The following is a 15951-nucleotide window of genomic DNA, read 5'->3' as shown; positions in this document are numbered from 1 at the left end:
CTGGAAAGTGCAGTTTTTGTTCTTGCAAGCCTTTGAAGTGAAAGGTTGTAAGGTAAAGGAAGGTGAGAACAACACACGCTGTCGCAAAAGACCGAACTCCCGAGATAGACAGAAAGTTAAAAAGAAGAACTTACAGCCGGTTTCTTAAAAAGATTTTCTATTCCAGAAACCAAATAGCTTGCAAATGCGTAGTTTTCCGGGACTGTCAAAAGGTACTTGAGAAGGAAAAACAGCTGGAAATTTTGACTTGTCGCAGAACACAATATTTCTGAAGTTTGTGAATTTGAAGATCAGGCAATTAAGAATGGCAGCAAACCCTTCGGGTATGAAATATTCACAGTGAATACTTGCTGTCCCTCGACCAACCACGGGCCGCCTTTCGAGCAAACAGTCCAGATGAGAACGTAATCGAGCACTTCCTATCTTCAATCTGATTTTCACTTTAGAAAGATACTTTGTCTGTTTACACAGAGTCTACCGTAGAGCAACCAAACACAGTTCCGGGTAATCAATAGAAATCACCAAGCTACACAATCTACTGAGAGTTTTGTAATATTGTAACTGAGTCCAAATCTAATTGCATTCTTATATCATACACACATTGCCCGGAAGGGAAGAGATTAGAAACAACGCACCATAGGTCAATACAATCCCAAGAAATGTGTGTTGAAGGCATCCAAGTCAGCAAGCAAGAACTGGTTGATCTCAATGTATAACCACTAACCAATAATAGCGGATTTGGATCGAATCCTCGAGCTTGAAAATGAGAAGTATGGAATGAGTCATGATACATAAGAATATTCATGTATCAAGCCTTTATATCCTTTTGCTTGACCTGTCTAACAATGTTTCCACACCAACCCTGAATTGAGTTCCCCATGAACATCCGTCGGACATCTTTGAAGTCTAACTACTTCAAATAAAAAGATCACCTGAACATATTTCAACTTCGAGGAGTTTAAGACCATCTTGAAGCTCCCTAACCCCCTCCCCCAATTCTCAGTCGCCATATAATCCATCTAATCGAGAGTTGTTTCCATAGAACTGTGGGCTGGTATTAGTAACAAATATCAAAATCCTCCTTATCACTGAATACGATGGCAATTGACAGGTCTTCTCCAAACTGGTGGGTGGTGGATTGTGATTCTTAATACAGCTGTACAGATAAGAAAAGTCGCAATTCAGAGCCATGAAGCACTCTGTCCATCTATTCCCAGTATCATTTCCCCTCCATCTACAAAGCTCTTCCCTCCTTCACCATTATCATCATCTATTTAGACTCTGGGAAGAGGTCCTCCTTCAAGCTCACACCTAATTCCTCACGGAGAGGCTTAAGTTCCTCCAAATATTGGTCGTATTGGCCACGGTTCTCGACCTTTGCCTTGATACCTATGTATGATGATGTCAGCCCTATACCCCTCCTCAACTATGCCTAGTATCCACCCCACTTGCGAAATGCAAAACAAACAGTACATACCCTCGAAGATTCGTACGGCTGTAGGGTAATCGTTAACTCTTCTTGCGGCTTTTAATGCGGCAACGACGACGGATGGGGAAGGTACGAGATCGTAGGCAAAAGCGTTGTTGAGGTTTCTCTATACAAGAAAGATCATACGATAATTAGCACTCTGTAGATATACGTGTAGAGAACGTGGGGAAGAAAGAAAGTAATGAGGACTGCACATACCTGGAGCTCGAAGACATCTTGAACTTGCTCGAATTCCTTCTCATATCTATCCGGTCATTAGCCAACCTTGGTACTGCATGTTGATCTCCCTTCGGCTGGTTTCGGTTGTGTGGGAAACATGCTCAAACGCGAGCAATATGCCCCTCCAATTGAAACCCGACATACCTAGCTGTGAATTCCTCGAAACTCTCCTCGTGGTGACCAGCTTCTTGCCCGTCCTTATCGGCAGACAAACTACGGCTGGTGGTGCTGAAAGAGCTGGCAGAAGTTGCGCTCATTGTTGGGGCAGCACGGGGAGTGAAGCTTCGGAGTCCATTGGATCTGAAAATAGCCGATGGCTGCGCGCGCGTAGCAATACGCAGAATTCTAGTTGACGACATTAGGAAAAGCTGTTGTGGTGAGGTTATTCGGTATTTCGTGGACTTTCGACGGGTTTGAAGTCAAAATTGCACAGTTTCGACAATTTCCAGACCAAGTCAATCCATGTGCTGTGATTGGTTCTGGATATTGCTTAGTCATAGCCTCAGCACCCGAGGCCTTGAATAATGTTGATGTCAGGTCATTTCAACTTTCGAGTATCCCACCTCCACTTTTACCTGTATGTTTATGGTACATTGTTGCTCTTTCTAATATTCCATCTTACATGGAATTTGATTTTCACAGATCAATTCCAGTTCTTGAGAATCATCATGAGCTTAATGTATGATTTAATAGCACTTCTCGGAAATTCACCGCATGGGTGACAGATTCGACTAACTCATGATTATCTGTCTTGACAGATTTGACAGATTGACTAGGTACTAGTATCCTAGAGTTTACGGCTGGATTAGCAACATAAAGGTCGTCGGCTGCATTTTTGTCATGACACAATACGGCTTTTTTCTTCTCTCGAACCAGTACCCGGTGTTTACTTCAATGGCATTTTTAGAACATACTCTCAAGTATCGAGACTATTCCCGAATATCCCGGTGCGTCTTCCATCTAGAATATCATAAATACGTGATCTTTCACTACAAACTGCTTCGTCTCCTCCATTGACAAGATGTAGAAACCTTTAACCGGCTACTATGATAAAAACAAATGCACTAACTTCATGACGAACCGAGGTCATCGTCAACATACAGTATAGGACATACTCTCTACAGTCTTTTTTGGTGCCAAGAGTGCGAATATCGTTTACGAGCTCAAGCTCCATAGCACTCCGAGCATCTCCACACAACGGAAGGCAAGGCGGCTTGACCGATTAGCATGGAGTCTATATCGGTGAATCATTGAATTGTGTGGTAGGTAGGTAGGTAGTGACTCGCAATCGGTGATTCTCGAGCTTTTAGACTATCTGAAGCAGCTTCTACGGAGTTTCTCAGCCCACGTCTTTCCCAGGTAACAGAGACTAACAGGTCAGAACAAATACTCGTGATGGCTTTCTGCTAATTTCAATTGCTAATGTTGTATGTTATTAGCCCAACTCCTATCAGGGTTTCTAGGAGCGTGTTAACTCGCTAGAGAAAGGGTTGGGGATATTAAGGTTTGCTTGAGCCGCATCAACTGCCATATATGTGCGATGTTAACGAGATTACAGATAAGTAGACGATGGAGAATCCATTAGATTTCCTTTCTTTAGTGATTTTGAACACAGGGTAACCTAGGTGAATGCATTCATGTTATGATACTATTTTTAAACCGTCTACTAGAGATTGTTGTTCTAGCTACTCGCTATGTATATATCTACCCTCTAGCCAGCCAACCAATATCACCATATGTCACTGTCTGTTGGTCTATTCTGTCGCTGCAACCATGTATCCTCACTCGAGCACGCAATATCATCAAAATGCCATATGACAGATGGAAGCTTCCACGGAGAAATCAAGTGTCCACCCTTGTTCCTTGAATCCTGAGGTCAACTGTCAAAGTTTCAACGGCTCTTATACGCGGATGAAAATCCAAGTACAAAATTACCAAAACGTTGTTGTTAACATGAATTGGAATTCCTCAGCCAGTCACAATTGATTATATGTTCCCACCTATGTAGCTTTTGACAATTCTAAAAGAACCATTGGTTACAGCCAAATGCTTGGAAAAGTCGGTGATGAAATGATACGTAGGAAGAAGCATGTAGCATGTGAAATTCTTCCAAATCCAATCTCGGTAATGTCTCCCCGTTCCCGACCCCTTTAAGAAAAAAAGTAAACTAGTTGACAGTTCTTCATCTGTTTTGGCAGGAACACATCAAAAAGGAAACTTTTTCTTTCCCTTCACTTCCCTTTACTTCAACCTTAAGACAGTTCCCATTTCTCATTAAGAAGCGACTTTTCTAGAATTGTTTCTCAAGATTCTTTTAACCTTTTCCCCAAACTTCTTGTGCATCGTTATTCTTCTCATTAGACTACCGGGGATTCTCCTAAAGGATATTAATTTATTCACTTCTATTCCCTTCACTCGTCATTCATTCATTCATTCATTGAGTTTTTTAATACTTTTATGTCTTGAATTCATCCAGAGAGACTCAATCTTCCGTTGTCGTCGTCTTAATTGAAAGAAGATTGTTGTTTATAAGTTGCCTTTTCGCGCTGTAAATAACTTCTCGCTCTAGCGAATTTCCACTTCTTCGAAAAGAACACGCGACATCTTAATAGCACTGTCGCACATCCAATTAAGGTCAACAATACATCAATCACAATCGCAGTTTTGTCGTTATGTCGTCAAGTGGATTAGATATGAAGGCATTCCCCTTCCCATCAATTGACAAGCCATTCGGTGTTGAATTATGGCCAATCTTCGATAAAGTATTCACCGCGGTGAAAGGTTACCATCCTCAAGACTTCGATTTCCAACCACGAGTTACACCTATGTCAACATTGAAGGAGAGTGGCTTCACAATTCTGGCATACTATGTAATAATATTCGGTGGAAGGGAGTTAATGCGAAATCGACCAGCCTTCAAACTGAATGGTCCTTTCATGATTCACAACTTTTACCTTACAGCTATCAGCGCCATCCTTCTGGCACTCTTTGTTGAGCAATTGGTATCCACAGTTTACAACCATGGTCTTTTCTATGCCATCTGCGATGTCAGAGGTGGTTGGACTTCTCCCTTGGTTATTCTCTACTATGTAAGTTCTACTTGGGACGAGATCGGATTAATATGATTATGCGGCTAACATGGAGTAGCTCAATTACCTCACCAAATACCTCGAATTGATTGATACCGTTTTCCTCGTCTTGAAGAAAAAGCCATTAAGTACGTAGCCGCAGCTTTGCGATCCATGCCTTGTATAAATGCTAATGTTTTGTGCAAAGCTTTCCTTCATTGCTATCACCACGGTGCCACTGCTCTCTTGTGTTACACTCAACTTATTGGATTGACATCCGTGTCATGGGTCCCAATTACCCTCAACCTCATGGTTCACGTTGTTATGTACTGGTACTATTTCCAAAGCGCGCGTGGAATTCGCATTTGGTGGAAGGAATGGATCACCAGACTCCAGATTATTCAGTTTGTCATTGATCTTGGTAAGGCTGCACAATCTCCAATTAGCCACATATTACATTTTTCAGCTTGCTAACAGACTCTTCACTTTACAGGCTTCGTTTACTTTGCATCCTACACCTACTTCACATCAACTTACTTCCCCAACATGCCAAGCGCAGGTCACTGTGCTGGTGAAGAATTTGCAGCTTTCGCTGGTATGGGTATTCTCAGCTCTTACCTTTTGCTCTTCATCTCCTTCTACTTCGCAACCTACAAGAAGGATGGAAAGCGCCCCACGGGTCGCAAGGCTGCTCGTTCCTTGGTCGATGCCAAAGTTCCGGATGTCGCCACACTTACACACGGAAAGATCAATGCAAGCCCTGTCAATGCTCGTGCAACAGGCGTAAGCCCAGCTCGTCCAGCGACCCGCTCCCGCAAGGCATAAATCTGCACTTCGGGATACGACTCTACACAATCGGTACGACCGGGACAGTCGATCCGATTATGCGACAAATGATAATGGATAGTCAACTCGCAGCCTCTTTCGAAGCGAGTACACAAACTTCTTGAGAATGAAAAATTCTCCTTGTATAATGGTTTTTTTAGGAGTGGCACGACACAGAGTGAGACGTGGCGTCGCTTCTACAACTTTTTATCTATGTTATGGAAAGAAATACACATAAGTAATGAATGCCATTGCCAAGCAAATGACAGGATGGGCGGCTTGGGCGGACCTAGAAAAAGAACAATTCAGATTTCAACAACCCTATTTTAAAACTTAGTACTTCCTTCTTAATATTCGTTTCTTGTATGTTGTAGGGCAATATGGTTGGTTGTCATTCAATGAGTTAAGATATCGGCGTGTGGGTGTGGTGATGGGGAAAATGAAGTGAACGATAGCATAATAGACAGACGAAAATTTCATGAACCATTTACTTGTGTATGGGTGTGTGCTTATCATTTGTAGTTTGTGATTTTGAATCTGTTGATGGTCATTGAAAGGTGGTGAGTGTGAGAACACAGAGTGAGAGTGAGGGAAGGACATGAGATTCAAGCCTCGAGGTAGTTAGTTGACTTGACTTGGAGGAGGTTAGTATGTGGTGTGGGGAAGTTGCAGAGCTAGCTGCAGGTTTTATATATCTATTATCTACTATCTCTGATGGATTTCCGTTGTCCCATACGCTTTTCTCAATATTTCAGCTCTGTATCTTTACTTGACATAGGGACAGCAATGGATCATGGATAGAGGTGGTCGAGGAGGTATATTGCTTCAGTGGAAATTGTGCCGGCCAGTGGGCGCTGTATAGGATTTTTACAATATACACAGATGGGGGGCGGTCGTTGGGGTTGGGAATGAGTGGTATTCCGAATGTGAGGGGGGAGGAGGGGGGGAAGGGTGAGGTATTTTTGGACATCTCGGTGTCATGGTAAGTTGAAATTTGATGATTGAGAAGAATTGAGTAACCAAAATCCAACCCACAATCAAGAATAATCAAAGATCCAAATCCCATTCATCCTGAAAGATAGACAGACATCATGGTCAGATAATGCATGTTGCAACTCCGTCTAGTTTATCTAGGGATTCCTCGAGGGTTGGATGGGACGTGTATACGGGTAGGTAGGTCTTTGGGGATTGAGATATATTAGAGGATGGAGGATAGAGATTAGAGGGTAGAGAACACGAAATGATGATCCAGGAACACTGCTTTAGAGACAGGCTGTTTTGGGTTGGGAACGTATTCGGAAGTGATTGTGGGAGGGGATCGAGGGGAGTATCCACGGATGTATTTTTGGAGGGAGAATAAATTAACGAATGGGGAGGTTTTCTAGAATGGGGTGAATGGGAATTTGAATTGTAGATGATGGAGGGTTTGAGGATAGAGCGATCGTGGGCAGAGCGCTTTACGCGATATTGGTTGTTGTTGTTGTTGTCGTTGTTGTTATTGTATGCAGGTTGGGCGGCTGATTTGATGATGTACGGATATGCGGGTGTATAGTATGGGGAATGTGAAAGCGGGAAGGGGAAAAGTTGGGGTTGGGGTTCAGGATTTGGGATTCGAGGCTTGGGGTTTAGTGACAACATATGATGTTCTATGCTGAATGAAATATCAAACATCCCTTGTAAAGCGTACATACATACACAACAGGCTCTACATAGACAGATATCTTCGACGCCGTGTCCTCTACAAAATATATATTCCAAAGAAGTATAACCTATAAAGCCTCACTCAGGCTACCAACAACTTCCTCCGCAGTGCCTCGTCCAAGTAAGCACATCTTACATCAAAATCCAAATCCAAGTCCATCATCCCAGTACCGTGGTTCAGGTACATGTATGTAAACTCATGCTCGAGAAATGGCTGCTTATGTGTTACGTTCACGGAGATCATTGTGCCATCTTACTCTCGAGTCTGGAGTCTTTCTTAAACTCCGCTTATGGCTGAGAGATGGTGGCGATATAGGCGAGGTGTGCTTACACATGGTAATAATAGGAATAATGACGCTGCTGACTGTTACTATTCAGATCTTATTTTAGTGTCTGGTTCTAGGTGGTGATTATGTATAAAATATTGAGTGAGGAGGGGTAATTCTTGGAAGAGGATTTGTATGTTCAGCTCAGCTCGATGGTATGGGGTAAAAAGGCACACATGGTGAGAAGTCCGAAAGAAGAGGAGAGAATTTGAGATGATGGGTTGGTGATGTTAAAGATAGAAAGATCGTCATGTGAAATTAGATGTTATATTATGTTACGTTGCACGACAAGGTCGGGGTTGGTGTTGGTAAGGAAAGACATGGAGGCAGTGATATACATGGAGATACGACGATCAGAAAAGAACAAACTGTTCCCCTCGCAAAATATTCACAACGCTGATAAGAAAAATTGGAGTCTATGGAGATAATGACAACGACGAGTGACAAACGAACTAACAATGTCTCTGTTGAATTGTGATGAGCGTTGGGTCCAAAATTACCCCCCCATATGTATTCTCAGACACGTTGACGTCAGACCGGAGCTGTTCACGTCAATGTCTTTCATATTTTCCTCAAACTGTTGGAAAGTCTCAGATGCGAGATCTATGTATAGTTACATAAATCCCCCGATTTTCAGCCTGTTGTTCGTAAATTTGTGCCTCCCCATCAAGGTGGGCTGATTGAGGTGATAAATATGTAATACCGCATGCGCGAACAATTCAGGAAATTCAAACGTTGTATCCATAGAATCCACAGGTGCTGCTATCCAATGATACATGCAGAAACAAATTCAGATTCAGGTTCAAAGTCAAGCAATCAAGCAATCAAGCACTCGCCCGTCATCTTGCATGGATTACGTTAGGGTTAAACTCTGCTTCCACGTCCCAACGCTCCATAATGTGATTGGTGAGTGTATTGAGGCAGGTCCTGAGTACAGTACATTGCCGAAGCCAAGGCGATAAGTCGCAAATGCATAGAGTACCGATATGGTATCGGGATATATGTTCAAAGTGGGTGCTCCAAGCCTCCAACGTGGACACATCACGGTGGATTCTTGCTGTGGTGCGAAGTAGATATTCGTGGGCAGAGTGTGAGAAGTCGGTTTGCGTAGCATTAAGGAAGAAAAATGATAAAACTGACTCTATTGCCTTTAGTATGGAATACAAAACTCTGTAAAGGTGTCTAGTCAGGAACTAGTGAGGAGCAAATCGATTATCGCAATTATAAAAGACGATCACCATTTAATACCGATTGTGGAGAATAGATATCCATTGGCATCATTTATTAGCACACAGACAATTCGAATTGATTTCTCACGATCTCATGACAAACCATCAAGCCTGTCGAGTCTGTTCTCCTGAATCCCGTGACTCGTGAGTCGTGAATTCGCATTTATTTGTCAAGGAGCCAGTGAGTGTGAGTGAGAATGAGGAAGATGGAGGAGAGTGAAAGGATGGATTATCATGGATAAAGCTTAGCCTCCCCAAGGTCTATGCTATGATCCAGGGGTCAAGCACTACTAGAGTTAGCCTTGTAACAAAATTGATCTAGTGCCACGAAGCGTACTATCTATGTAGGGTCCCGTGGCTCCATACGGTCAGAACCTTAACCTATTTCTTCTTTTCTTTTTCCAAGCGTTGAAAAGAATGCTGTCAGCGTGATTTTGAGGTTCGCTCAAGCATCAAAACGTACATATTGCGATATCTGAACGATAGGGGTGCACAGATTACTGCAAAGGAAATGCTGAAGGTCCACGGACTGTGAGGTGTATAAGACTCTGATAGGAACCATCCGAACGTCTCATGCCGGGATTCTTTGATACGGGAGTCGTCTTGTTATAAAGGCCCAATTCGAAAAAGAGAAACAATTCTCGTAGCGAAAGTTTAGGAATAGAAACCGTATCGGTATTGGCGTTCACTTCTCTATAGAGTTTTTGGCTGTCAGCCTGTTGCTCTTGCTGTTTTTGTTTCGTTTTGTGTTGTATGCACCAATGCAGCACGATTGTGTGCGTGCTGTATGTACGTGCGTTGAAAGTGCGTTGAAAGTGCTGTGCGATTTGATGAAGCAAAGAGCAGAGAAAACGGTGATCGGCGTTATTTAATCACTTATGACGATGAGGTTGTGTGTGTGGATTCCTCAAGGAAGTAGGAGTTGATTGGTACTACTCTAGAAATTGAAGTATGATGATAATCCTACCCACCAAGACACCAAGACTGACTCTGCATGTATAGATACCTGGGTATCAGGTAGGGAGAGATCTAAATCGTGGAGAGCATATCTATGCAAATGTGAATTTGAATCAATACGAAACGGTTAAACAAATGAACATGGCAAAACAAAAACCGTTCAGCCTGTTTAGCCTTATGTTCAAGCGGTGTGGGATATAAACTATTGAATGCATGGTGATATGTAGAGAACTACTCTCAAGCTGCTCTAGTTCTAAAGAAAATGGTGTGGTCCAAAAAAGCGCCGGTCTCAGCTTGAAGATTCACCAATCAAAGCTTATTCAAGAATAGTCTTGAGGACTTGGTAGGTAGTGAGGAGGTAGTTTGAGGAAGGGGCTAAGATTCTTCCTGGAGGAAGCTGGAAACCCTTGGTGATATGGGAGGATACGACATACCGTCACAACTTAGAAATAGAGATCCTAGCAACATGCTCGAGTATTATTTGTTATCCTCTATGTCCGTATACTTGCAAAATCTCATAAATAGTTCATGGGAATCAACCAGTCATAGAGTGGATATCGAATATTGATATCACACACTCCATGAATCGTCGAACCAGGGAGGAGGGAGGCGGGAGATGGATCGAGTAAGATGCTGTGGAGCGGGATGATATGTGGATGTATGTGGAAGTATGTGATATCCAGTTGTGATTTTTTTTTGGTTGCGGTTTGGTGTTTGGTGGCTGGTGGTTGGTTGGATGGTTGGATGGCCGAATGGCTAGATAGCTGAATGGATGGAATACTCGCAATCCGTTCTGAATTCTAAATTGTAAAATGCAAATTCTAAAATCTAAAATCTAAAGCATAAATCGTAGTGGGATAGATGTGCCGCAAACGTCTGTGTGTGCGAAGTATAAGCCCACAGCACACAGCCTACAAACGCTCGAGTGAAGATTCTTTGACTTTTGATTCAAATGGATTAATAATTATTCTCTTGTTATTGTCGATATTATCGGTATTCTCGATATTCTCGATATTTCAATTGGCTGATGTGTGTACGGAGTATGAAATGGGAAAACTTTGATGAAAGGAGAAAGAAAGAGAGGTAGCTAGGCGAGTGTAGGTAGATATCCAAGAAGCCCCCTTGTAAAGTATGTCTGTCTACTCTGCACAGTAGATGGAGGGGGAGGATGAGGATGAGGATGACTATGATGAGTATGAGTTTGCACACAACACACACAATTGGCAATATCAATCCCCCCTCCCTGCCCCAGACTACTGGACAGGCATATTTGACGTTTGGATTTGGTGTCTACTTTTATCATCTTGCATGAACAACAACCACGCAACATACAATCTAAAAAAAACGTGAAATATATTATTATTTTTGCTTTTTCCTTGCCTCTTTTCTAGCTAGATTGGTCTTCTTCCTTGACTTACAAGTTGCCAACATTCATCATCCAGTTCTACGATAGATTACGGACGGTACAGATCTAAACACTCATCCGCGTCTATATATATATGATGTGCAAATACTTTTCAGCAGCTAAGCAGGAAGTCAAAATATCACCTCATTATAGCCTCAGCAGATCAATTCAAGACTTACTTAGGATTAGACATATTTTCTGCATGTTAAGTAGAGCCTAGCTGCTACTTGCATTGCCTATCATTATCATAACATTATCATTGTCACGGCTCTCCGTCTCTGTCGACTCCAATTTTATAAAGATTCAATTACCCCATTTTTGAGAACAAATTTTAATTTAGAAAATCCTTTTGGTGTGCTCTTGAATTTATATCTATCTTGTCGTCCTCCTCCTCCTCCTCCTCCTCTGTTCACGGTAGCACCTGGGTCAGCTATTTGATTGCAAAGCCCATGCTTCTCAACTTTTCAAGCATACTCCATATATACACCTCTTCGTATATACACCTCTCCTAAAATACTACCTACATACATCATCATTCGACAAACTTCATTAGAGTACTTCGTACAATATAATAAAATCCTCGCCATAGAAATATATTATCGAAGTTCACCCAAAGTCTTTTTCCGGGTCCTCGACATTACCGCCCCATTTATTTTTCAAAAAGAATTTCCAGTTATCCTTTCTTTTTCTTGGTCTCCCCCGCGTTGGCCGCCAATTACATATCGAGGTTTCGCTTTTTGCGAAAGGACATAAACTTGAAACGATGTACGTTCTCAACTACCACCCAAGACCAGGTATAACCACTGGTCTTCCCTCCTAACATAATTTCAATGATAAGAGAAGCATTCATCTGACTGGACTTTCATATATAGCTTGACATATCCCCAGATAGATAGACTTGCATATCTTTTATTCCGATATCACGACAAGTTTCACACGTACACACATACATACACTCATACATACCGATTACTTAAATTTACTTGACTCTCCTGCCAATTTTATTATATAAAGCTTGCATGGTATTAAAGTATTCGAAGGTCACGAACCATTGAACTATCCCTATCCTTTCATATCTCCTCAACGCATCGACCTAGTTGTCTACCCTACCTCGTCTATTCAAAAGTACCAGGGACGAGGACCCACAGAAGTACTTTATATCCTGGACGAATAAGGATATTTCGTGCCGAACAATACAGACGTTTGATTCGTTTTAATAATTTAGTCCCTTTATTTTCCCGAAGTCAACATGCCTCTTATGAAGAACTTGTTCCCATCCAGGGAATTGGAAATCGAAAGACCAAATTCAAGAGCTTCACAACCCTCAAATTTCGCAAACTTCGAATACAACGACGATTCAAATCTTGAAAGCGAGATGGAAGCTACAGTGATGAGTAGGCCAAGGCCAAAGAAGAAGCCCAGCATGCCTAAAGTACCTACTATACCTCAGAGAAACAGCAAAAGAACTTCCAAGATTATGAACAATGTTATGTCGGAATTGAAGTGTCTGGATGGGTTCAAAGCTACCAAAGAAGTGGTGGAAGAAAAAGAATCCGAAATTTCAGATCCCCACGAATTATACCTTTCCAGCGAAGAAGATGCTTCGCTTTCGGACACAGACTCGCTGCTCGACTTCGAAGCTACTCCTCCATCTGATTATGATGGTTCTCGAAGCTCCTCCCGTGCGTCTGCTCAAGTTACTGCGAGAGTTGTCTCCTTTACTCTTGTGTCAAGACCACGAGTTATAGAAATCCCCCGTCCTAACAGCTTTCACTCGAATCCCACGTCTCGTAACGTTTCCCCTGTGGCAGACTATCAAATTCGTCATTCAGTCGCAGATATCGCATCATTGGCACCACTCCCTTCACCACACCCGCCACGCCGAAGCTCTAGGCAGAACTCACCACTGCGAAACTCCGCCCGTCGCCTTTCCATCTCCTCTCTTGGGTCCCTCTCCAAACTCAACACAAATCATCCCAATGCCTCCAGCGTAACCCTTTCGCAACAACCCTCTAAACTCAATTCCAGCATGACCTTTCTACAACCCACCTCTGCTGCCTCGAATTCCTCTCCACAGCACGCTTTTCTCTCCTCAGATCCGTTCCCCTCGCCCACACCATCTCCACAAACCGAAAATCTTCCAGTCCTCCCTGAACCAGAACAAAGCTTCCAATCTCGTCGCCCCAAATCAATGCATCACGAACGACCCAAAACACCCAATAGTCTCATGGAAGGGCTCCAAGGGCTCACCCGCTCCTTCACCAAGAAGCGTCCCAGTATGCCAAAACTAAATTTGTCATACACTACTAGTTCCGTGGCATCCACTCACAGCAATACTTCAAAATCATCCTTGACCCATAGCAATGCGTCTAAAACTAGCTTACTCACAGTTGAAGAGCGAACACCCAAAGATAGCAAATTCGGAAGTATGAAAAGATCCTCCACAGCACCTTTATATGTGCACGAAGAAAGGGAGAAGACAAAGAAGGCACAGGAAACACAATCAGCAATCGATGAGAGGGCGCCTGTCAGATATGAAGATATCATGAAGAATGTCATCCGCGAGGCCCCGCCCAAGACTCCAATTACTCCGCAAAGTACAAGTAGTCCGGGCTTAAAGGGTTGGATGGGCATGGGGATGGGAAACAGAAGAAAGAGTGTTAAGAAATAGACACTTGAATTCCTCATATCTACTACTTTTTTTTATTTGTTATTATTTTATTTGTCCTTTCGACACCATGATACGCTCTACTATACGATACGATCTTCAGATTCGTACTCTCGTTCGTCCATAACACCAAATTGGACGATCTCTCTTTTTTTGGCAACAGGAGTTTTTGGGATGGGATTACCGGTACAACACAATGACCGCTACGGAGGCTATCTAACTATCTTGCTATTTGTTTTTTATTTGTTTTCCGCAAGGCGTTTAGGGTTGGGATTTTGGAAGGAAATACCTTGGCTTCTTACTACTTTACTATCTCTGCCAGCGCGCATTGCATATGTTTACAATATCTCGTTACTGTTTATTTTATTACAGTTGATCGATTGATCTTTTTTGGATGGATTCTGGTGTTGGGGAGGCAAAATCCTAGATGGAAATGTGTAATTTTTACTCGGGTTGGATAAAGTCCAAGAGACTTTGGGAAGGAAGGAAGGAAGAAGGAAGGAAGGAGAGAGATGCATGAGTTGAGATGAGATGAGATGAAATGGGATTAGCATAGCATAGCATAGCAAAGGAGTAGTATGACAATTTACAACTGCCATTCAATCATCGAATCGAGCAAGTTTTTTTTACCCATGATCACCGTTCCTTTGACCTATTCCATCTACGTGTGAGAAAATTCCACGAAATCTTCCGGTCCACGTGGTACAGATATACAAAAATCCATGCTTAAAATACCACGACGCCATCAACAACCAAGGAGATACGGACCGCAACTTCGGACATCCGGTCGGTGGTCAGCTCGAGGAACATCGAACAAAAGTCACACCAACGCCAACGCGAACACAACCCCACGCTCTCAAGGCATACTGCAACCGCAACTGCACATCCAACCCGATTTTTCTCCAAATCCCCGGAGAATTTGGTTCTCATGTTGTGTTTCTTGGTGTCTGTGGATCTATGTACCGGTACAACATCATGTCATGCCATGTCATGTAATCCTCTTCTACGGTGAAGATATTCCTCTATGCATTCCTGTGATTATATATATAATTTGGCACAACACGAGATTTTTCTGTTTTTTTTGTTTTTTTCACAATTATGTAGGTACATGGATAATACGACCCCCTCCCAACGCTTTTGCATCATGTGTCTCAGAATTCGAGTGATACATACTTCTATGCATGCTGTGCATGCTGTGTGTGTATGTGTGTACTATGTAGGTACTTCAAAGCCACGCCTCCATCTTACCCAACCAACCATTCGGAATTTGGTGTTTGATCTCTGTCATCCTTCCGTCTCCTTCTAATCCCAACTCGTCCTCCAGCTCCCATCTCATATCTTCCATCTCTCCGTCCATTCTCGCGACTCGGGGTTACACACCATTCCAGCATACCCATGTAAGTATATCAAACCCTCAATTCCATCCATCTCCTTTGCAAAGAGAAAAAAATCTCATCGTCCCGAATCGCCACCCCCCATTATCCATTGCATGCAAAATCACAAATGCCAACCCTTCCAATGCCTCATTCTTAACCCCCAAACCCTACATTCATAATTTCCTCGATATTACCACACAGACCAAACACGGTATTGTTCTTAAACTACTCGCGCACGTTCTCTTTTTCTCTCTGACACTAAAACGAGATTCCCCCAGTCAGATAGTTAACAAGGTACATACTATCTCTACTCTGTACAAGCAAAGTTATGTAAATGGCAACCAAACAAATATAACTGGACACCCATAGTAAAATGAGCGAGGACGAAAAATATATCTCCGCATCCGATTCCGCCAATCACAGACGTCTCTGGTTTTCGTGAACGGAATGTTCGCTAGTTTCATGTATATGGATGAAGTCCCCTGGTACTAATGTGGGGAGCAACTATCATTTACGAGTTGGCTTGCTTACATGTCTGCATGTAAGCTCACATCTCTCAAGGTATCTCTCTCTCATGGAGAAATAAACCTCCCTTTTAAGTGGAGCTCTCGAAATCGATATCTCGAATCTCAAGTCTCCTAAATAGAATTAGGCGCCTCACTCGGAGAATAAAATGAGAAGCCTCTCC

General features: G+C 42.6%; 4 protein-coding genes across 4 annotated transcripts; 2 read left to right on the top strand and 2 right to left on the bottom strand.

Moving 5' to 3' along the window:
- Positions 1 to 1270: 1270 nt before the first annotated feature.
- On the bottom strand, positions 1271 to 2078 carry Bfra_002653 (putative cytochrome c oxidase subunit va protein; the record flags this gene model as incomplete). Its single annotated transcript, XM_037333069.1, has 4 exons — positions 1853 to 2078; positions 1688 to 1733; positions 1478 to 1595; positions 1271 to 1389 (listed from the first exon to the last, which is right to left on the bottom strand). Exons 1-4 carry the CDS (start codon positions 2065 to 2067, stop codon positions 1271 to 1273), a joined length of 498 nt encoding a protein of 165 aa, XP_037195197.1. The 5' UTR covers positions 2068 to 2078.
- Positions 2079 to 2351: 273 nt separating this feature from the next.
- On the bottom strand, positions 2352 to 2821 carry Bfra_002652 (uncharacterized protein; the record flags this gene model as incomplete). Its single annotated transcript, XM_037333068.1, has 4 exons — positions 2352 to 2381; positions 2420 to 2597; positions 2706 to 2749; positions 2810 to 2821. The coding sequence occupies 4 exons, from the start codon at positions 2819 to 2821 to the stop codon at positions 2352 to 2354; spliced, it is 264 nt and encodes an 87-aa protein (XP_037195196.1).
- Positions 2822 to 4280: 1459 nt separating this feature from the next.
- Positions 4281 to 5601, top strand: Bfra_002651 (putative fatty acid elongase protein; the record flags this gene model as incomplete). The annotated part of the gene is made up of 4 exons (XM_037333067.1): positions 4281 to 4797; positions 4856 to 4925; positions 4985 to 5197; positions 5270 to 5601. Exons 1-4 carry the CDS (start codon positions 4381 to 4383, stop codon positions 5599 to 5601), a joined length of 1032 nt encoding a protein of 343 aa, XP_037195195.1. The 5' UTR covers positions 4281 to 4380.
- Positions 5602 to 12468: 6867 nt separating this feature from the next.
- On the top strand, positions 12469 to 13890 carry Bfra_002650 (uncharacterized protein; the record flags this gene model as incomplete). Its single annotated transcript, XM_037333066.1, has 1 exon — positions 12469 to 13890. One exon carries the CDS (start codon positions 12469 to 12471, stop codon positions 13888 to 13890), a length of 1422 nt encoding a protein of 473 aa, XP_037195194.1.
- Positions 13891 to 15951: the final 2061 nt, after the last annotated feature.

This window comes from Botrytis fragariae, assembly GCF_013461495.1.
Source record: "Botrytis fragariae strain BVB16 chromosome Unknown tig00000012, whole genome shotgun sequence".
NCBI lineage: Eukaryota > Fungi > Ascomycota > Leotiomycetes > Helotiales > Sclerotiniaceae > Botrytis > Botrytis fragariae.
This window is presented reverse-complemented; position numbering and strand designations above follow the sequence as displayed.